This window comes from Lissotriton helveticus, chromosome 4_1, assembly GCF_964261635.1.
Source record: "Lissotriton helveticus chromosome 4_1, aLisHel1.1, whole genome shotgun sequence".
Taxonomy (NCBI): Eukaryota; Metazoa; Chordata; class Amphibia; order Caudata; family Salamandridae; genus Lissotriton; species Lissotriton helveticus.
The window spans coordinates 1,069,507,192-1,069,530,263 of record NC_136063.1 but is presented as its reverse complement, the minus strand read 5'-3'; the positions used below and the strand labels follow the sequence as shown (position 1 = coordinate 1,069,530,263).

At 47.8% G+C, this 23,072-nt stretch overlaps 1 protein-coding gene across 1 annotated transcript in view; it reads right to left on the bottom strand.

The window, feature by feature from the left end:
- Nucleotides 1–23,072, bottom strand: part of DNAH5 (dynein axonemal heavy chain 5) — a 5,174,212-nt gene that overhangs the window by 3,120,447 nt on the left and 2,030,693 nt on the right. Inside the window, exon 34 of the mRNA XM_078687662.1 lies at nt 12,319–12,543. Within this exon, the coding sequence (XP_078543788.1) occupies nt 12,319–12,543 (225 nt within the window). The remainder of the gene's footprint in view (nt 1–12,318; nt 12,544–23,072) is intronic.

The window sequence follows — 23,072 nt, the reverse complement described above, 5'->3', positions numbered from 1 at the left end:
GAGAGGCCCGAGGACTTGACCATACACCATGACTCCTTGAAGCACTCTAGCGCTACTTCCACCCTGTCTCCGAAGAGACAAGAGCCTTCAAAGGGCATGTTCATCAGGTTTTCTTTGTAATTCCCCAAGAAGTCCGATGTTCTCAGCCAGGCGTGGCACCTAACTGCCAACATCGAGGAAATCGCTCTGCCCAGCAAGTCTGTTGTATCAAGGCCATGGTGCATAGAAAACTTTGCTGCTTCCTTCCCGTCTAGAACAGCATGGGAGAGGATAGCCCAGGCCTCCTCCAAGAGGCAGCACTTGTGCAACCGTATCCCACAGAGAACGGAAGTGACGGCCCAATAAGCATGCTGTGTTTACTGATCGCAATGCTAGGCTGGTGGAAGAATTGTTTTTCTTTCTGAGGCTATCCAGCCTCTTGGATTCCCTATCCAGGGGTACAGAAGAGAACATGCCCTGAGAAGTAGAGGCTTGGACCACTGAGCCCTCGGGTTGGGTGATAGGTGAGGAAAGCTGGGTCACCTGGTGCAGAGGGGTGGTGGCAGGCCAATATTATATTCACAGGAGCCTCTGTGCTGGGTTTGGACCAGGTCCCCAGAAGAACATCAGTCAAGGCCTCATAGTTAATGAGCAAGAGTTTTGTGGTGGAGACACCAGGATGCAGAACCTCTGTCAAGACATTGGTCTTGACTGCCACAGTAAGAAGCTGGAGGTCCAAGACCTCTGCAGCCCTACGCACCACCATGGCAAAGGAAGCTCCCTCCTCCGTAGCCAAGTATCCAAACGACTGCCACTATCCAGTTTCTCATACCAGTTCATTTCTTCTGTTTAAGGAGGGACTTCTATGGTGTCCTGTGTCCCCTCCCAATCCTCCTCCAATACTAGTGTTTCCGAATAAGGCTGAGAATACGATAGAGCCCAAAGGCTCTGTCAGCACCAGTCTCTGAGTTGGTGGATGCCCGACTGGCTCTGTGTCGTAGGGGTTAAGAATGAGGCTGGCGCCACTGGCGGGTGCTGGCAACATCAAGGATCTCGGCATCAGATGAGGCATCGGGGAAGTACGAATAAGTGCAACAATCTGGTCTAGATCTGGAAAGAGATCCATGAGAATCCTTGGGCGCCGGGGCCAGAGCTGCCGGCATGGAACCCAGAGGAGCTCCTTTTCCCTGAGCCTGTGGGGTGGAAGGTGCGACGGCAGGGTCAGGCAGTCCAAATATGGCGCACAAGGCATCATAAAACTCTTATAACTGGGTGGGGGTCGCAGAAAAGGGAAGAAATGCGGAACCAACCCAGGCAACCACTCTGCGGAGCAGGGCCTTCAACGCCGCGACTCCTCCGTCTCGTCGGGTGACGGATGGGTCGAAGTCAAAGCATGCTTCAACTTCTTGTGTTTGTTATAGAGCTTCGTACCTGATCCCTTCAAAGATATTGAATGGGAGGACAAAGACTTGAATCCCCCACAGCGGTGCTTGGATCTTCCTCTTGACCGAGACCGAGAGCAGGAACGAGATCTCCAAGGCGCCAGATGCCAGGCTGCATGAAGCTTTAGGGACCGCTCCCTCACAGCTTTCGGCGCCATGGCCTGGCAGTCGGAGCACAACTTTGGGTTGTGGCTGTGCTCCCGGCACCAAAGACACACAAGGTGGAGGTCTGTAACCGATATGGAGTGGTGACAGGAGACAGACGGTTTGAACCCTGAGGTCTTTCTGGACATCCTACACATCAAGAAAAGGTTGACAAAATGTTGAAAAAGTCTGTAAAAAAATGACAGTGGGTTGCTGTCTTCGACAGATCTGCACTGACTGATACGGAAAGAAAAGAATTGACGCCAGTGCACTAGGTGGCCGCCTATATAGACGACACAGACGTTGCGATGATGAACGTGATGCCATATGACATTATGTGGAGAGTTGATTGACGCCACCTACCGGCGCACAGGGGTACTGCTAAGAAAATATGCCTGTTTTCCTCAGCACCCACTGTTGCATAAACTAGGGCTCTGGACTAGATCATCAAGGTTTGGCTTTTATGCCCATGGGAGCCTGAATTTAGTTCAGTGCACCAAGGATGACTGTGTGTATAAAAGTATGATTTGCTTTCATGGTCACCCACACTTTTTGCTGGTGTCTTTATGTTTTTCTGACTAGTCTGACTAGGATCCTGGTAATCAGGACCCCAGTCTATGTGCTTCTTCCCTGAATTGGACATGGTGAGTACTTAGGTACACCCCAGTTTGGCTACTGGTGTACCTTTATAAGTCCCTAGTATATGGCACTGAGGTACCCAGGGCATAGGTACACCAGGGATCTCCCATGGGCTAAAGCATGTATTGTGCCACCCATGGGAGACAACTCAAATTGTGACCACAGGCCTGCCATTGCAGCCTGTGTAATCCGGTGCTCAGTCAATCAATCCATCACTCAGGGTTTTGTGGAACACACTACTCACCCGTGAGGGTCTCAAGGCGCTGGGGGTGTGTGAGCAGCTCCATTAGGGTCATACGAAGAGCCAGGTCTTGAGGTCCGTTTTGAATTGGGGCAGTGTAGGGCTTCATTTGAGGTGAAGGGGGAGTTTGGTCCAGGTCCACCAGACCCGGCTTTCATCCCTTCTTGGAAGTTGCACCTGGTGTTGTTGGGTTCCTTGGTGAAGGAGTGGATGAGCTGGGTGTCATCGGCGTAGGAGACGATGTTGAGCCCGTGGTTTCTGACGATGGTTGCGAGGAGGGCCATGTAGATGTTGAAGAGGGTAGGGCTGAGGGAGGATCATTGAGGTACCCCGCATCTGAGTTTCCTCATATCTGAGGTCGCTGCACTTAAAACCCTTAAGTCACCCTTAAGGCAGGCCTTTCAAAACTAGAGGCAGGGCGCTCGGTTATAAGTGTGAGGGTGCCCCTGCATGAGCAGGACACCCTTACAATCCACGGAGTCGATTCACACGGGTTGTAAGTACATTAGCAATTACAATACATAGAGTGGCCAGGTGTCATAACTCAATTGCTAACTCTAAATTGGCTGTAACGAACCCTGTTATGTTTGGTATCAAACATTTTGGAATCATACCTCAACACCATAAACAGTGTTGGGGGTGTGATTCCATGCACTGTAAAGCTCCTCCGGGAGGCACTCAGTGTTCCTGGTACCAGTCTTCTAGACCCAGACAGCAAACTATGGCTACTGCCGACTAGAGACACGATTCTGCCCTCCTGCTTCCGAGCAAAGCTCAAACAGGGGAAGACAGTAAAATAGGTTTCCTGTTACAGGGAGATGTGACCATCTCCCAGACAGGACTTAGTGTATTGGGCCAGGGTGGGGGAGCTTGCCAGCGCCAATAGACGGTTTTGAAGGGCACATTTGGGGCCCTCCTTGTATAATCCAGTTGGAACCAGTTCAGGGAGCCATTGGCTCCTGCCCTGGGCAGAAACAGGACAAAGGACATGGGAGTACCCTCCCCATTTTCCGGCATCTCCTGTGGGAGGGACCCATGACCATCTCAACCCTATCCTTAGGGTACTTAAGAGCATACCTGTGGGTGGTTCCTTAAACTTACCATGGGACAAGATTCTGATCCAAAAACACTTCATCTTCAACCGACTGAACACTTTGGACTTCGCTAGACTTCGTTTTGGGAACCGAGACTGCAACTGGGAAAGACCCCTGGTCTCGTTGTCCTGCCAGTTGTCTGCATCATCTGTGCCTGTGCTCCATACAGGATCTTCTACAGGCCTGTGGACAACCAAGACACCTGAAGGAATCTCCCTTGAAGTGAAGGAGTTACTTCCCTGCATCTGCAGGCATCGCAACAAAGCTGACGGGTCTGATGTCCCTACAGAGAGGTTGAACAAAGCAGGTGGTGGTTCTGCAACACCCTCGGGGCTGCACTGCCTTCACAGCAAATTTTAAGCCAGTATCTCTCGTCGGAACCACTGAAGCAGTATCGCTGTGCACTGCATCGACTTGGTGTTGCAAAGGCTTTTTGACTCTTTTCACCAAGAGATCAGGGCCGGACTGCTGGCCGTAGCGGGCACCGGGCGTTTTCCCCGGTGGGCCGCCAGAGTGGGGGCTGGTTTTGGACCCCTGGGTGGCCCCCTGCAGCAAAAGCACTTCCCCCCAGCCGGCCTCACTCAATTGCCAGGAATGGTTTGAAGCTCCAACCTCAAGCATCTCTTGCTACCAAGCTCTTCATCCTCACTGCACCCTCTGCACCATGGGCCAGCATTCTTGGTGAGCAGCTCAAGGTCCTCTTGCAACTTCTGTGCCTTTGGCCTGTGGGTCATCTTGAGGGTCTTCCTTGGCTTCAGTGGCCTCCCCTGCTTGCTCGGGCCTGCTCAGCTTTTCCTGCATGTGGTGAGTTCCTGGTACCTTGCTGGTCCCAACACTTAGTCGCTTTCCTCATCTGTTGCTGCTGCCATTGCTTGTTGGTGCTCCTGCCGCACACCAAACCCCTGGCTCTTGACTTCCGAAGTGAGACAGCTTGTGAACGCTCGTTGTCTTCCTCAGCGTCGTCTGGTCCTCACAGCTGCAGCAAGAAGGACACTATCAACTCTTCTGTATCTTCCGTCATCGTTGGTCATTGGTCTTCGATGCATCCTGGTCAGTCTAGAGTGGCATAGACTCTGTACCCTCTTTTTGCAGGTACTCCTCATCAAGAATCCACCCTTGGATTCCACTGCACTCTTTCACCTTCTTCACCAGCGGCTTCTTCAGTGAAGTCCTACATTGTGGTGTGCAGCGGTTTTGGATGTCACTTCACACCTATGCACCCGGCTTACCCGGTGTAGGTATCCTGGTTCCTGTGGTAGCTACAGGTGGAGTGACTCTCCAACCTCCCAGGGTCCTCTGGGAAGGGTCCTTCTTCTTGAAAGCTGCAACAGTGACTTCCCCATTGACTTGTATTGAGCGCATGTTGGAGTTTCCACTCTGCACACGGCCTCCGTGGGGTTCCTGAGTACTTACCTTGGATAGCTCTTTGGGTCCCCGGCTCTTCTAAGTCTTCTGGGTCCAGTCTCTACTTTGGTCACAGTTCGCATTCCACTTTATTAGTATATGGTTTGGTCTCCCCCTGGAGACCACTGATTATTTGTGCTACTTCCCTGTTCTATTGTTGAAGTATTGTGTGTATTGTGAATATATCTCCGGGAAGAAATATTGCAACATGTTAGTGAGTAGTTGTAATAAATACATATTATTATAAATACACTGTGTGGTTCTTTTTCACTTAACCTACACTATATTGTTGTTACTGGTAAAACAAGCTACTTTACACTAATTCTGGACTAAGCCTGAAGACAGCCCTCTACAGCTACCACTTAGAGAGCTTTCTATGGTTGTCTAAGACCACTAAAATCACCATAAGGGTTGTCTGGATTAGTGCAGGGTGCTTCACTTAAATAAGTGTGCACTATATACTAGGCCAGCCTCCCACAGAGGCTCCGGCACTTTCTTTGGCGTGGGTGAACAGCATATCTTGGAAAAGTGGTTAGGTTTCTTACAGGCTGAACATTGTTTTCCGGGAGCAGGGCAGGGTCCCTGGTGTGGATATGACCCGCTGCATCCGTAACACGTCTTGGGAGTCAACTTGAACCTGTGCCCGGGCTTCTTCTCGAATATTGACCATATTAACCGGTTCCATTTTCACCTGACGTTGCAGACTCGCTTCCATATTTGTGGCACGCACTTTGACAAGTTTTTTTGAACAACCCATTCTCAGCATGTCGGCCACAGGCATCCTTAGAACTTGTGTGTGGCCACATCGTAGGAGCAGCAGGAAAAGAGCTCCACAGCCAGAACCGACATTGGCTGCGCTGTCAGAGCAGCAAGATAAACACCCCCCGCCACCAGCGGGAGCAGAGCAGGCAAACCGCCAGAGAGCAGGAACACTGTCCCGCACAGCTAAGAACCCAGTAGTCACCAGCTGCACAAGTTACTACTTGTGTAACGATATATCTGTAAGAGACATTAGTTAGTATTAGATTCCTTACCTTAGAATATCCCCAGGCGTCAGACTGGATCCGCAAATTTTTTGCGTAGCAATACCCTTGCACGCTGGTAGGCGTCGTCTGCGGCTCCGCGTCCGTCGTCGGCGTCGTGGGCGCCGTGATGACGTCGTCGGAGTACTCAGACGCCGCCTCCGCGTGCTGACGTCAGTTCTTAGACACAGCTTTTGCGCGCCAGAAGCGCTGAGCCATGCCAAAAACCAACACTGGTGCCATTGAAACTAGGGCCCTGAAGGGTATAACCCTAACCCTAGAAATCGGTTCGCAGAACGGGGAGGATGGATGGGTCGGTAAAGAATCTAATACTAACTAATGTCTCTTAGTAGTATTAGTAGTAACTTGTGCATCTGAAAGAGACACGTTAGTATTAGATTCCTTACCTTAGAATAGATACCCCAGCAATACCGATCCCGGTGGTGGGTCTGCGAACCAATAATCACACCAAAAAGTCCTGGAGGACAGAACGGCCAAAGAAGCCATCCCTCCGGACTTGGCTGTCCAGGCAGTAGTGCCGTGCAAACGTGTGCAGCGATGCCCACGTAGCTGCCTGACAGATGTCTTGTAAGGGCACTCCCCGGCCCAGGGCAGTTGTAGTCGCCGTGGCTCGGGTGGAATGAGCCCGCAATCCAACAGGGGGCTCCTTTCTAGCCAAGGAGTAACATGCCTGGATACACAAGATGATCCACCGGGAGATGGTCCTCTTGTGCACCGCTTTCCCCTTCTTAGCGCCCACGTAACCAACAAAGAGTTGGTCATCCACCCAGAACTGGCGTGTGCGATCCAAATAGAATAAGAGCGCACGTTTTGGGTCCAGACGGTGCAGCCGCTCTTCCTCTTTAGAGGGATGCGGAGGCGGAAAGAAGGTTGGCAAGGTGATAGACTGCCCGATGTGGAAGGCCGTGACAACCTTGGGCAGGAAAGATCGCTTAGTACGCAACACCACTTTGTCCGGATGGACAGAAAGGAAAGGCGGAGTACAAGAAAGAGCCTGGAGCTCACTCACTCTCCTGGCAGAGGTGATAGCAACCAGGAAAGCAGTCTTCAGAGTAAGAAGACGGAGAGGACAGTTGTGAAGTGGCTCAAAGGGAGCGCACATCAGAAAAGTAAGAACCAGGTTCAAGTCCCACTGAGGCATCACAAAAGGAACAGGAGGGAACGTGTGTGTGATGCCCTTAAGAAATCTATTTACAATGGGGGACCTGAACAAAGAAGGTTGATCAGGCAGCCTCAGAAAGGCTGAAAGGGCAGAAAGGTAGCCCTTGATAGTGCCCAGAGCAGAGCCCTGCTGGGCAAGAGAAAGAAGGAAGAGGAGAACCTCAGAAAGAGGGGCAGAGAGGGGATCCACAGCCTTTGCTGTGCACCATGCCACAAATCTGTTCCACCTGCAGGCGTATACCGTTTTTGTGGAGGGACGCCTGGCTGCCAGAATGACATTACAGACTTCAGGAGGCAAGTCAAATGGCCTCAACTGTCGCCGCTCAATCTCCAAGCATGGAGGTGGAGACTGGACAGGTTCGGGTGGAGGACCGTCCCCTGCTGCTGCGACAGAAGATCCTCCCGCAGAGGCAGACGAACCGGGGGATCGACTGACATACTGAGTAGCTCTGGATACCAGTACCTTCGTGCCCAGTCCGGAGCCACAAGGATGACTTGGGCCCAGTCACGCTTGATCTTCTTCAGCACTCTGGGCAGAAGTTGTATAGGCGGAAAGGCGTACAATAGACCGCAGCTCCACTCGCGATGAAAAGCGTCGCCGAGCGAGTGCCACCTTGGAAATTCCAACGCACAGAACTGATGACATTTCGCGTTCTCTTCGGTGGCGAATAGATCTAACCAAGGCTCTCCCCATCGCTGAAAGAGGCCTTGTGCCACGTCCGAGTTCAGACGCCATTCGTGATCCATCATGCACCGACGGCTGAGCTAGTCCGCCCTGGCGTTCAGAGAACCTGCCAGGTGTTGAGCCACCAGGGTCACGCTCTGGCGTTCCAGCCGTTGCCAGAGGCGCAGAGCCTCCTGGCAAAGGGTCCACGACCCCACCCCGCCCTGTTTGTTGCAGTACCACATGGCGGTGGTGTTGTCCGTGAACACCTGCACTACACTCCCCCAGACAGAGGGGAGGAATGCCTTCAGTGCTAGACGATTCGCCCGCAACTCCAACAGGTTGATATGGAGCCGGGTCTCTGCCGGAGACCAGAGGCCTCTGATCTCTGCCTCTCCCATGTGGCCTCCCCAGCCCTGGAGGGATGCGTCCGTCCCAACTACGTGCTCCGGTTAGGGAAGGGAGAGGGATCTGCCGCTGACCCAATCGCGGTCCGTGAGCCACCACTGCAGCCGTCTCGCAGTGCCCTCCGAGATCAGGACATGGTCGGATAGGTTGCCCTGATGCTGGGCCCACTGAAACTTCAGGTCCCACTGCAGAGCCCGCATCCGCCACCTGGCGTGATGCACCAGTAGGATGCAGGAGGCCATCAGCCCCAGAAGCCGCAGCGTCAACCTGACCGAGACCCGGGATAGTGGCTGAAAGATGGGAATCAGAGCCTGAATATCCCGGACCCGCTGTTCGGGTGGATAAACCCGAAACCGCACCGAGACGAGAACCGCTCCGATGAAGAGGAGCTTCTGAGAGGGGCACAGGTGTGACTTTGGCACATTGATGGAGAACCCCAGCTGGTGCAGGAGATCTGCCGTAGTCTGGAGGTGGCTGACGACTGTCTGGGGCGAGCCCGCCTTCAACAACCAGTCGTCGAGGTAGGGGAAGACTGAAACCCTAACCTGCGCAGATGAGCTGCGACCACCGTCATCACCTTTGTGAACACCCGTGGGGCGCTGGTAAGGCCGAAGGGGAGCACGGTATACTGAAAGTGCTCGTGGCCAACCATAAACCGCAGGTAGCGCCGGTGGGCCGGCAGGACAGGGATGTGGAAATAAGCATCCTGCAAGTCCTTCCGGAGGAAGCCGTTGACATCCCTGAGGTCCAAGATAGGGCGTAGGCCCCCTTTGCCCTTCTTGGGTACCAGAAAGTAGTGGGAGTAGCAACCACACCCTAATTCTGGCCCAGGGACGCGCTCGATGGCCCCCTTGGCCAAGAGGGCCGTAACTTCCTTCTGCAGAAGTCGCAAATGATCCCCCGAGACACGGTGGTTTTGCGGTGGCATGGCTGGAGGAGTCGCCCCTAAGGGGAGGGAGTAGCCCCTTCGGACGATTTGCAGCACCCACCTGTCCGATGTGACAGTGCGCCAGTGGAGGAGGTAATGGCGAACCCTGCCCCCCACTGGCGTCACATGGGCCGGAAAGCATGGACTAGGAGGATTTTGAGGCGGACGCTGCGGGGGAATGTGTGGACTGACCTCGCCGTTGTCCCCGGCCGCCGGGACGCGGTTCCCACGGCCGCCACCGCATTGGGTATTACCTTGCGGAGCGTGGCTGGCAGCACGTGTGGGAGCACCCCTTCCGTGGCCACGAAAGGAGTGAAAGGCAGCCGATTGCTGGCGCGGGGCCGAGAGGCCCAAGGACTTGGCCGTAGCCCTGGAGTCCTTAAAGCGCTCAAGCGCATGGTCTGCCTTGTCGCCAAAGAGGCGACGGCCATCAAACGGCATGTCCATCAAAGTGTTTTGGACATCGGCCGAAAAGTTGGCGGACCTCAACCAGGCGTGGCGTCTGACCGCCACCGTCGTTGCCATCGCTCTGCCCAGTGAGTCGGTGGTATCCAGTCCACACCGAATAGAATATTTGGCTGCATCCACAAGGGCTTGGCCGAGTTTGGCCCGTACCTCCAATGGACACTCTGGCAGCACTTCCGCAACCTTATCCCACAGGGAGTGGGTGTAGCGGCTCAAGAGGCATGCGGTTTTGGAAGACCGCAGTCCCAGACTAAGGGACGAGAAGATCTTCTTGTCGTACTGCTCGTACTTCTTGGATTCCCTGGCCGGTGGGGCCGACGGGAATGCGGTTTGGGAATTGGAGGCCTGGATGACCAGGCTCTCGGGGGTGGGGTGGGTGGACAGCAAACATGGGTCGCCCGGGGCCGGGCGGTGGCGTCTGGCCACGTTCCTATCTACGGGCCAACCCGTAGCGGGCTTGGACCACGTGCCCAGAAGAACGTCGGTTAAGGCCTCGTTAAACGGCAGCAGAGGCTCGGCTGAGCATGACTGCAGCTTAAGGACCTCGGTGAGGAGATTAGTCCTCACGGCCGCGACGGGGAGCTCAAGGCCCAAGGCCTTGGCTGCCCTCATCAACACCACACTATAGGTTGCCCCCTCCTCCGTAGCCACGGTAGGAGGCGAGACAAAGCCAGTGTCAGGCGAAGTGTCTATACCACTGGCCTCCCCAAGTTTACCTGCCCAGTCCTCATGAGACTGGCATTCACGTGCCAGAGGGTCCTCAGACCCCTCCCAATCCTCCTCATCACCCATCTCCTGATAGTCAGGTTCAACAAAGGATGGGTCCGGTTCATGGAAAGTAAACTCTCTGAACGGCGTCATAATCGGCAACGAGCGGCGACGCTTCGGCACCGGAACCGGGTCGAGTGAGGCATCGGGGACGGTGCCGCCCAAGGACGGCACCGGTGGTGCCACCCGAGGGGACGGCGCCGGGGAGGACGTTAAATCCACCGGCGACGACCCGGATCCGGAACCAGATCCAGCGGGGCCCTGCGGCGCCGGGCCAGAAGGCGCCGGCTGCGGCTAGCCGAAGCACCCGACAGCATCGGGGCCGGAGCCCCCGACCCGCTAGGACCCCCAGACGGGACCGCTGGGCCCGAAGGTGCCGCGGAGCCCGTTGGAGGATAGAGGGAACTCAAGGCCATGAGGAACCGCTCGATCTCCTCCGGCGTCGCGTTAGGCCTAGGGACCGGAGGGTATGAAGCCGGACGCGGCGCCTGCGACTCCGACGGAGCCGCGTGGGCGGTACCACCTGAACCCCCGGCCGCGTCACGCGAGCGTCGGGGGGAGTCGGAAGAGCGATGACGTCTCTTTGACTTCTTGTGCTTACCTGACGACTTCGACCCAGAGGAGTGATGTCGACTCCCGGAGCTATGATGGCTCCGCTCCCGCGACCGGTCCCTCGACCTCTGTCCGGACCGGGACCTCTCTTGGCGCGGGGCCGACTGCCGGAGTTCGAGCCGCTTACGGGACCGCTCCCGTCTAGCCTTCGAAGTCAGGGCCCGGCAGTCGGAACAGGCCTTGTCATCGTGGTCGACGCCGAGACGGTGGAGACACTGACGGTGAGGGTCCGTCACCGACATCAGTCGGTCGCAATCCTCACAGGGCTTGAAACCAGGCATCCCTATCGGCACCGATTAGGAGTCGAAGACTCGAAAAAGGAGAGCAAAAAGATCAAAAAGAGTTAGTCAAAAAGTGACTAAGGTACCACTTTTTCCGGATCTGTGCTGCTGGCGCGGAAAAAAAGAAGAACTGACGTCAGCACGCGGAGGCGGCATCTAAGTACTCCGACGACGTCATCACGGTACCCACGACGCCGACGACGGACGCGGAGCCGCAGACGACGCCTACCGACGCGCAAGGGTACTGCTACGCAAAACATTTCCGGGTCCAGTCTGACGCCTGGGGATATTCTAAGGTAAGGAATCTAATACTAACGTGTCTCTTTCAGATTGTTGTGTTTGCAACTCAATGATGAATGAACACACATACGGTATACTTTAGTTCAAGGGCTGGCTGAGGACCAAGAAGTCCTGTCCAGGCCACTTTTATTACCGTGTCCCCACAGGCAGTGCAGCAAAACACCCTTTGCTGCTTCCTCACCATGTAGTGGTCCAAACCACAAACATAACAGCTGACAAGCACGTGCGCGAAAGCACAGCAGTCACCTTGGAATGATTTTACTTTTCCTTTTAGAAAAATTACTGAAAAATGCCTGCAGCACATGCATGATGAAAATATTAGAAGGATTTATTTTTTTACTTCAAGAAAAATAATTCAGAAATGGCTGCTGTACAGGGCCTAACATAGGAGAATCGAAAAACTCAGCGAAATGGTTAACCCAATAATCGTGATGTATGCACAATTTCTATTACATAATTAAAACTATCCAACACAAATATTTTATTTGAAGATGCTGATACACAGCTGCAGAACACTGAGGAAACATTGGGAAAACTAGCATTGGCTCGTTGTAGGTAGAGACATACTTTTAGCATTAGTCTTCATTTTTTTTTTGTGTGGCACATTTGCCTATCGCCCGAATACTTTCACTATTAACACTTTAAAAAGATTGAAAGCAAACAAGTGGTGGAACTGGTCACATTAGTTTCCAAAATTTGAAGTAAAACTGAATGAAAAAGATTTTTTTTTCAAAATGAAACGTACCAGGTCATCAAATATATCCCTCTGGTGTACGTGAATAGTGATCAGTGTCTCATGTTTGATGCGTTCCATGGAGCTCAGATCTTTCGTCGTCATATCAATCAGCGTATTTAGCAGGTCCAGAAAGGACTGGTTTGTCTTCTGCATTATCTTTTTGTCGTATTTAGCACTAGTCAACGCCTCTTCTGCGTCTCTTGTCCAAATCATTTGGACTCCAAGGAGGCCAACCTTTCAAAAATCAAAAAAGAAAAATGGGGAAACACATTCAGAATTTTCCATAGCTACAAAGGCTGGCTTTCCAGAAAAGGTCTGACATGCATGCAACAAATAATCAAAATACTCACTATTGATAGATGATTGAAGAATGTTGGAAAATTACATATACCCTCACAGCACATCATGAGGATTACCGTGACAAACAATGGTGAATAATACAAGGCAGAAATTACATTGGGATTTATGTCACTGGATATATAAATTACCGACATGAAATCAAATCTAGTTATATACGTGCCTACCTTCTGTCCACATGCCCCGCATCTAACTGATGTCATAAACAGAACCATTTCACAGGATTTCCATAATACCTCAAACATGAATTGTTGACAACATTAAGAGAATCTATACTAATATAATAAAGAGGGAGCCCAAACCTTTGAGGCGGGTATCTCAGGAACCACAGCACCAATCACAACACCCAATACAGCATTGGAAAGGACAGTTGCAGCAGATGGACACAGGCTACAGAGCTGGCCACCATATACATTATAAGGGGGAAAGAACGTTAGGGGAAAAGTAGTCCATTGTGGGCGTGGGCGTTCTGCTGGAAAGATATGGGCGTGTGCATGGGCATGTGCATAGAGCGATGTGCGTGGCATGCTGGGACTGCCGTCCCGATACGAGGGGGAGTTGCATTTACCATTTGGGCGTGTGCATGGGCGTGTGCATAGAGCGATGGGCGCGGCCTGCTGGGACTAAGAGGGGGCGTTGCATTTACCATTGTTGTGGGCGTTGGCCGTTGACGCGATGTGGGGCGTGTAATTTCCGTCGGATGGAGCCGAGTCGTCCCAATACGAGTGGGCGTCATCCCAATACAAGTGGGTGTTGCATTTACCATTGTTTCGGGCATTGCACGTTGACGCGATGTGGGGCGTCTAATTGCCGTCAGCTGGAGCGGAGCGTCAGGTGGAGCGCACAAACACGTTCGCGTCTGCAGCGGACACAAACGTTCCCACATTGCATTGAGGACACGGCTTCACAGTGGACGCATTCTTCGGTGGGGGCTGAGCCGGGTGATAAGGCGATTCTGAGTCGCGGGGCCTGAGCCAAATTTGCGACCCTTGCCCCAGCTCTCTGGAATTCATTACCCTTGGAACTCAGATCCCTTACCTCATATTCCCAGTTTCGCAAGAAACTTAAAGCTTATTTTTTCAGTAAAATTTTTATGTAGTTCCTTTTTTTTCCCTGTCCTCCACCCCTTGTCCCTTGTGGAGATCTGCCAGTTACAGCGCCATGAAACCGCTGGTGAAAGAGCGCTATATAAAACTTTTAAAACTCAAACTCAAACTCAAACTGAGCCGGGTGATGAGGCGTTTCAGAGTAAGTTTTTTAAAAAACGCGGGGCCTGAGCCGGGTGATGGGGCGATTCAGAGTAAAAAAAAAATTAAAAACGGGGGGCCTGAGCCGGATGATGGGGCGCTTCAGAGTAAGTTTTTAAAAAAACGTGGGGCCTGAGCCATGTGATGGGGCGATTCAGAGTAAGTTTTAAAAAAAACGCAGGGCCTGAGGCCGGTGATGGGGCAATTCAGAGTAAGTTTTAAAAATAAATTGCCTTGCAAGCATTGCAGACATCCTATTTCATCCCCGGACAACGTCGGGACGGGCTGCTAGTGATAGATAAAATTCCCCCATGGATGGGATGCTGCTCAATTAGGGCCTTGTGTATGGCATTTTGGCATAGGGCAATGCACCAAGGCACCTTGTTGTGCTGCCCTACAACAAAGTGAAAATGCATTCCTGTCCTTCCTGCATGAGCTGGCGTCGTTTCGGCAGCCTAGTGCCAACATAGGCACCCAAGGGTGCATCCGTTGCAAGCAGGATTGTTTTTGTGCAGGAAGGGACACCTCCTGGGTGCAGAGTAAGGTGATGCAGCGATTTGGGCTGGATCACCTTAAAAATTAAATGAAATGAAAAAGCATTTGTAAAGCGCATGGTTACCCGAGGGCATCCCAGCGCTAGGGCAGAGAAGAGCACCAAGCTGTGGCAGATCAGTTGGGGAAAAGCCAGGTTTTGAGCCTCTTGCAGAAAACAGAGTGGTCTGATTCTTTACGTAGCGGAAGCTGCAGAGAGTTCCAGAGTTTAGCGGCATTATAGGAAAAGAGCCAGCCGCCACTTCTGAACCTCTTGATTCTGGGGACTGATGCCAAATGGGGGTCATTTGAACGTAGCCGTCTGTTGGCTTGATAGGGCTAGACAATGGAAGAAATAATAGCAGGTCCCACACCCCCTAGCATCTTATGGGTGGTGCAGAGGGCTTTGAAGTTGACTCTTTCCTTGATAGGAAGCCAATGCAAAGACATAAGGGCAGGTTTGGCTGTTTGGCGGCTTGGTGTCCCCTCAAGGATCCTTGCGGCACAATTTTGCTTGGTTTGCAGTTTCTTAAAGACCGCACAGGGTGCACCGAGATAAAGAGCACTTCCATAGTCCAGGCAAGATAGAATAAGAGCCTGAACCACAAGCTTACTTGCTTGAGGTGGTAGCAAAGGCAACACTTTGCACAGCATTCTTAGAATGCCAAAGCAGGAAGCAACAACTTTCCTTGCTTGGGTTTGAAAACTAAGCTCTGAATCAAGCCAGCAACCCAGACTCTTTATTTCGGATTTGGGGGCAGGCACAGGGCCCATGCATGCTGGCCAAATAGAGGTGTCCTCGAGGGGGGAGGGAGAACCGAGCAACATGAGCTCGGTCTTGTCACCATTCAATTTTAAATGGGACTGGCACATCCACCTCCTACCCTCCTTGAGGCATGGGCCAAGGCCAATAGAGGAATTGCTTTTGTGGTAAAAGCCACCACCAATTGAGCGTTGTCGTCATATGTAATAATATGCACCCCAAAGGGTAAGACGACATCAGCAAGAGGGGCCATATAAACATTGAAAAGTGTGGGACTCAGGGACGACCACTGAGGCACTCCACATTGAAGGGGCCAATGGCTTGAAATGGCCTCACCCTCAAAGACCTGGAAGGATCTACCCTCCAGGAAAGAGCGCAGCCACTCAAGAGCTATTCCTGTCACACCCAGATCTTGGAGTCGATAAATTAGGATACAGTGGTTAACCGTATCAAATGCCGCGCTAAGATCTAGTAGTATCACTGCTAGAGAACCGCCAGCACCAAGAATCCTTCTGGAGTCTTCTACGACTGCCAGCAAGGCTGTTTAAGTCCCTTAAGAAGGGTGAAACCCAGTTTGAGATGGATGAAAGAGCCATGTTGACGTGTTTCTCTGCGATTTTACCGACACAGGGCAAAAGCTAAATGGGTCGGTAATTTGCAAGGCAATCTGCATCTAAGCCAGGCTTCTTCAACAAGTCCTTTACCAGCGCCCTTTTCCATAAATATGTTTATTAATAATTTTTTTTAAATATTTTTTTTGTTTCGCTCCCGGTCCGCGAACCGGGAAGCTTCCCGTTAGCTCAATTTAAAGCCGCGACCCGGTCCGCGAACCGGTAAAAAATCAACATAGTGACGGTATCGCGTTGCCGCGTAATGCGTCTTATGACGTACTGCGTTAGCGCACCCGGAAGTGCCCCGGGGCGCGGACCGAGGCGCGAAACGCAGCTCCCCGGAAGCGATCCGCGGCGCGTCGCGAAAACGCGACGTATCGCGTTGCCGCGTAATGCGTCTTGTGACGTACCGCGTTAGCGCACCCGGAAGTGTCCCGGGGCGCGGACCGAGGCGCGAAGCTTAGCGACCCGGAAGCTAACCGGGGCGCGTTCCGCAGCGCGTAACATGAGCGTGAGAGGTCATGTGACTTGTTAATAAAACTTTTCATTGGTTCGATTCACTTTTGGTTTCATAATGATGTAAGGCTAGGTCAGGTGACCTAAAAATAACACTTTTCATTGGTTGAGAAGTATTGTTTTTCCCAAATGATGAAAACCCCTCCTTCTTTCCTCACTCTGACTTTCATCATTGTGAGAGGAAGACCTATTTTGCTTGTTGGAAAATGGCTTCATTGGTAGCTTCAGCTGGTGGGAGCCGTTATAACAAGAGAGACTGTTTAGTAAATATGCAGCCTCCGTAGAAATGAACCCTGGTCATACAGGGAAACGCGCATCAACAGACTAGAGTTTGTAGATGTCGGGTAAAAATACTATCTGCTTAAACGTATAGACTATAACTAAACAATAGTGTTTGATATACAAATGCTCAAACAGAGTATCTATATAATGTCTGATGTAAAAACCGACCAATATGGTAATTGTAAAAACCACAGAATAATGTGCATGCGAGGTATGTATCAATGAGGGACATCTCCCTTTGACTTTCTCCAATAAAATGGTAGTAATAACTTAGTACCTAGCATCCCCACTTGGTAAAAAAAGCGTAATAGAAAGAGATGGGCAAACGTAGTTAATATTAGTGAAAGAAATATAAAATCGCTAGATATTTGTAACCGATTCTGGGATAATCTCTCCCAATAGATCACAATAGTGACGACGGACATATCCGCCAAACGGCAGAAGGAAGCATATCTCATGACCCTTCCTTTGGTACATCAACAGCCATCCTTCCCATATATAAGACGGGACTGCAGTAAGCACTTTATTAATAAGGTACAGAGATTTTGGATTTAACAATGAGACTCAGGTTTATTCGTCATTTAAGAGAATATTTTAGACAAAACATTGTGCATTTCTGTCTATTTTCAGGAAACTTGTACCTGTTTTTAACAAAATATATATCCCACACGGTGGTCACCCCTGATACAACGTTTATTTACGAGTGTTGCAATATTTGAACTCAGGTATGAACTTATAATATATAGAATATTTGAAGAGATTGTATATAAATAAGTAATTGGAGTTAATTATGGAATGAAATTTACTCTTTAGGTGAAGAAAAAATTGTAAAAAATTCTTTGCCAAACTATGCAAGATATGCTGCTAAAGGAATAAGAAGCCATATCCTCAAGGGAAAATTTGTTACCTAAAATTCCTCAAATCACGAGGTATGCTGTGATATTACGATGCGTATAAATGTAACAGTGTGTATAAATCCTGATTTGATACATGTGGTGAAACAATCATGGACCAAGTGATTATAAGAATCTGAGGCTCTCTGATAGGGCCCACTATAAACATTCCTTGAAAATAATGGTTATTACCCTAGTAGGGTGATATAATTGATAGCTTAGTGATTACTAGCAAAATGTAATGATATAGATGCAATAAAGTTTAACCATAAATGTAAACGTCAGTACTTATAGGACTCTGCTAGAAGTGAATTTTAATTGTGATTTTTTCTTTTTAGTGAATTTTATTTTAATGAAAACCGTCCTGAAGAAGGTGTACATATCCACTCAAGACACCGAAACGCCGCGTCGACTTTTTGGTTTTTAACTGTATTTTGTATTAATTTCATGTATTGTGTAGACTGTATTATGCATATATCTTTTTAAGAAATAAATTGATGATTTTAATTTCCTGGTACCCAACGGAGTTTTTTTATGTGGTTTGCTTCTAGGACATTGTTTCAGAGTAACTATACTGACGTTTTAGCCATTAATTTGTAAAACATTATAGTGTGTGTTAGTGTGTATGGTCATTTCGTAGATCTGGTAAAAGAGGTACAGACGCCTCAGGTTGGATACATTATGACTAAAATGATATCCTCAAGCTCAGGGACTTTTCTCTTTTAAAAAGGACCCCCACCACCACCTCCACCTCCTCATGGGAAGAGAGGACCACCTCCCCAGGTCATTACCAACACTGAGGAGGAAGATGAAGAAATGGATGAGGAGGGAGAAGAACCACAGTTCTTAGAAGAGGTGCCCCGGGTTTCCAGAAAGAAAGCCAGTTTCATCTGGCAGTTTTATTCGATCCCTCGTGGCCAAAAAAAAGTCAATGCGAGGTATGTCACCTGCCGCATATGCAAAGAACAATTATCAAGAGGGACGGACAAGAAATATAGCTACGGAAATCACACAATGCACAGGCACATGACAAGGAAGCATCCACTAAATTACAGCCGGGCGGAAATAAGGGATATGCAGGACAATCCAAGACCAACTCCTGTGGCCAGACCAACATTACCAATTGCATTAACACCAGAAGAGGCACGGGAAACTGTGCCAAATATTCAAGAAAATTTTGGGCACATGATTCACTCTTGTATGCACTGTCGTGCATTGTTAGCTTGTGGCAACATGAGCATAAATGCTATAAACCTAGCATATGAACACCATGATTGCCCTAACCGCCCCCAGTAATTTTTTTTTTGCTCCTGTTGAGCCCTTTTCAACGCCTGTTTTTTGTTGTTTCCCCCCCCCAAAAAAAACGAAAAAAAATATAAAATCGTTCAAAAAATACAAAAAAACGAAAAATAAAAAAAAATAAAAAAAAAATATAAAACAACAAAAATATTAAAAAAAAAGTTCTTTTCAGAACTACCTATCCTTTCAAAAAAAATTGCTAGAATGTTTAGCACTCTGGCAAGCTCTATTTCTTTTGGTTCGCTCCCGGGTTAGCTTCCCGGTACGCGGACCGGGAGCTAACCCAAAAAAATAAAAAAAATAAAAAAGAGTAAGTATAAGGAAAGTAAACAGAGAGTGATGTTAAAAGAAAGACAGCTATAGGGAGTAAAGAAGAGATACTGTTTAATAGATCTATTTACCGAAGAAAAGACGGAAGAGGGTATAATTGTGAAAAACAAAATAGATAACGAAGTGAAAGAAAAAAAAAGAGAGTATAACATTAACAAAGAAGAGTTTCTTGGAGAATGTGAGTGAATGTTCAAAATAAGATTAAAACATGAAGAATAATAGAGAGAAAAAATAGAAAACAGAAAACAAAAAATAACAGAAAAAGATTAATTGAAACAGCAAAGAAATGTAAGTAACATAGAGCCATATCATCAACATAGGCAATAAAAGTTTTGCAGCTTTTATTGGCAGAAATGTGTCGCTAAAGCTGCTTTTGCGGCAGAAAACTGCCGCTAAAACCACTTTTTAACCAGTTTCCTGCCAATAAAAAGAGCAATAATTTTATTGGCTGCGTTCATAATATTCCCCTTAGTGTGCTTCAACTACACAGAGAAAGCATTATGAACAAGTAGTGATAGAGTGATCAGTCAAAGACACTAAGAGTAATAGAGACGGAGTGAGTGAACAAGAGTGAGGAACTATGAGAAGAGAGGGACTGAGAAAAAGAGTGGACGGAGTTGAGTAAGTAGGTAATAGAGAAAGGAATGAGGGAAGTAGCAAAGGCAGGAAAATGAGGGTTAAAGAAATGAAGCAGTGGAACTAATAGTAGGTGAATGTGATAGAAATGTAACGAAAAGAGTACAAAGCATTTACCTTATAATTGTCGTTAAATTACTCACTTTTTGTTTTTATACTTTCAATCTGTAAAAGAGAGAACAAACATTTCAAAAATATTAAAACATGTATTTAAAAATTACAAAAGACAAGGGAAAAGATTGAAGGACAAACAGTTTTTCAACAACTTTGACACTTACAGAAGCTTCTGCTTCTCCAGGCCCCCTACACAGTCCTAAAGATATACATTTTAAACTAACAGTATCTTGATGCAGATGAAGTGAGGCCTATCTTAAAACATGGTGCATCTTTTGCATTGCTGTTGTCTCAGAAAAGTGTCGCAAGACACTAAAATTTTAAATAATTGCTTCAGGATGCCAATAAGATGTGTCCTATCCAGAGGTTTGTTTGAGGTGAGGCCTACTCAGGGTTGCAGATGAAATTTCGAGTTGTTGAAGAGAATAGAGGACATAATACATGTAAAGGTCTACCAATGAAGTGAGTCATGTCCACTGCACTCTTGAACAAAGTCCAAACCTCCTATGTTTCCCTGGACAGACCTAAACTTGATCTGCACAATGTGATTCGTAATGATAGGAAACACAGGTGATGTAATTGAAATACGTGCAATTTATTTTGCTCATTTCACAATCACATCACTTGTGTTTCCTTTGCTTAGGTATCTCATTGTGCAGATGTAGTCTAGCATATGAAAGAATACGCAGAAGTGCAGCACTGCATGCAACAACTTTGACACTTACAGAAGCCTCACCTTCTCCATGCCTCCTACACAGTTCTACATATACATCATAAATGCAAACAGTACAGAATTAATTATACATGTTAAATGGTTTATTTTTGCTGTTCTCAGAATGTATCAAAATTCACTAAAAACAGTGACTTGAAGGTATTCATCATATAACAGCGGGGAAAAAAAAACACAATCAAAATGATTGTGTTTAAAAAACCCATACAACATAAGAAATCAGAATTCAGAACTCCTTAAAGTTAACTTACTTTCCATGACGTCAAAGGATGTCCTATGAACAGCTTACACTCTTTTGTGCTGTTATTACTTTCAGCCCGCCACTTTCTGAAAGAAAATCTCCATCGTTTTTAAAAACATGTTACATGCAATAAATGACTTCTTGCTCTCTACCACAAGTTTCCACAAGGCCAAATCTTGTCAGACCCATTTATAACTCTTGGATTTCTTGTAAGCCAATCCCGTCATTTGGCATTTCCGCAACTTTCAGAATTAAAATGTTGAAGATCATTTTCACAATCCTGGAATAGTAATATCTTCCCCTTCTTGCTCAGTCATGTTCTACATTTCCTATGACACTGATACTGCTTACTATGAAGCAGACTTACACTAACTCTATGACTACTACAATTATTTAATTCTCTACATCACTTTCAATCACAAAGCAATGTAAAACAGTAGACAGCGTTGCAGACTTACATTCCCTCTACTCTATGTTTTGATTGGCTGCTTCAATTAGCTTATAAAAAGAAATAGTTTTTCTGAACTCATTCAAAGTGCACTTATTTCTCCATGACGTCCAGTCTTATGGTTAGAAGTTATGTCTCTGAACTACACTTATCCTCAAGGCCAAATTGTGTAGGAGCCATTAGAACTTCTTGAAATTCGTTGCAGAATGACCAGCCATTTCTAGACTTTAAATAAGCTGTGTAATGTCCTGATGTTATTGAAGGGCCGTCATGATATATAATTGCTGCAGTTACAAAAGTCCTTCCTGATATTGACAACTGCGAAGCTACAACATTTTTAATTAAAGTTGTCAATTTTGTTCCATCAGGCCTACATCGTTGGAACATTAAAATGACATACTGGCCATATGTTCGTATAAATAATGTGGACATCATTTCAGATTTACATTGGCTACACTCCATGTTGTGATCAGCTGCTTTTACTAGCTTATTAAAGGAGACTGATTTACTGTCTGGCAAAGTTAAATATATAAATCTTTCTGAGTCTACACTAGTAGTACTTGATACCATACAGTTCTCGCAGTCATGCTGCCATTGATAAGAAAGCCCAAACAGCTGATCTACATCTACACCTTCAGCATGCAATACATCAAGCATATACATTAAAAACTCCTGACAATCTTGCTGAATATTTTGAGAGAATTGTGTTTGGCCTGAACATCTGTCTAACAGATTTCGAATTTCAGACACACTTTCTATGTTTCTTCTATCAGTGCTACATTTCTCTAACACAGAATTTAACAAACTGCAAAATCTTTGATCAGAATTGACCACAATCTCTTCTTTTACATTTTCTAGAGAAAACAAAACATTAACCACTACATTAGCATAGCAGTTGACACCAGAACTGTTTTCAAATTGAAAACCAACAACATCTTCAACAGAATCCTTTTTGTTTCTGCTTGTAATTTTAGGTTCATCGACTTTTCGTCTTTTTGCTACAACCTCCCCAGTATTGGTCACATTTCTTCGTTTCCAGCCTACCACACGTTTCTCAAACAAAGGATACTGAGGCAAATGTGACGCATACTCTCTTCTTAACCTATTGTATTCCTTAACACAATCTAGATCCGCACAAATGTTTGTGACATCACACTCAATCAAGTACAATCCCGATAAAGTTCTAACTCGTGACAATGCCACGTATGCCATACCCTCCTTGAACACAGAACTGCCAATATTCACCAATGCACAGTCTACACTTAAACCTTGCGATTTATGGATTGTCACCGCATATGCCAAGCAAACAGGAAACTGCTTACGGCGAACATATAAGTCTTTTACAAGCAAAAATCTAGCAGAGCAACGACCAATTAGCTGTACTTCCTCAATGCCATCAAATTTAATTTTTAAAAATTCAATTCCATCTCTATTTCTGTATTTTACAAAATCAACAACATTACCCATTGATCCATTTACCAGACCTCTTTCAACATGTAAATTCCTTCTTAAAATTATACGGCAGTTCAAGCACACATTCAGAGTCTTTTCAAAACCTGCAGTTTTAGATATACTCTTCTCTAATGAATCCAATTTTGTTTTCAGATTCTCAGACAAAATAATTGTTGATCCCATATGCTCTACTCTGTCAATAGCTTCCAGTTTCACAATCTCTTGCTTTTCTAAATGCAACATTTTGTTGTTGAATTTGGCACATTCTGCAAGAGTTGGCATCAAACATATTCCAGATTTCTTATCAGTAATT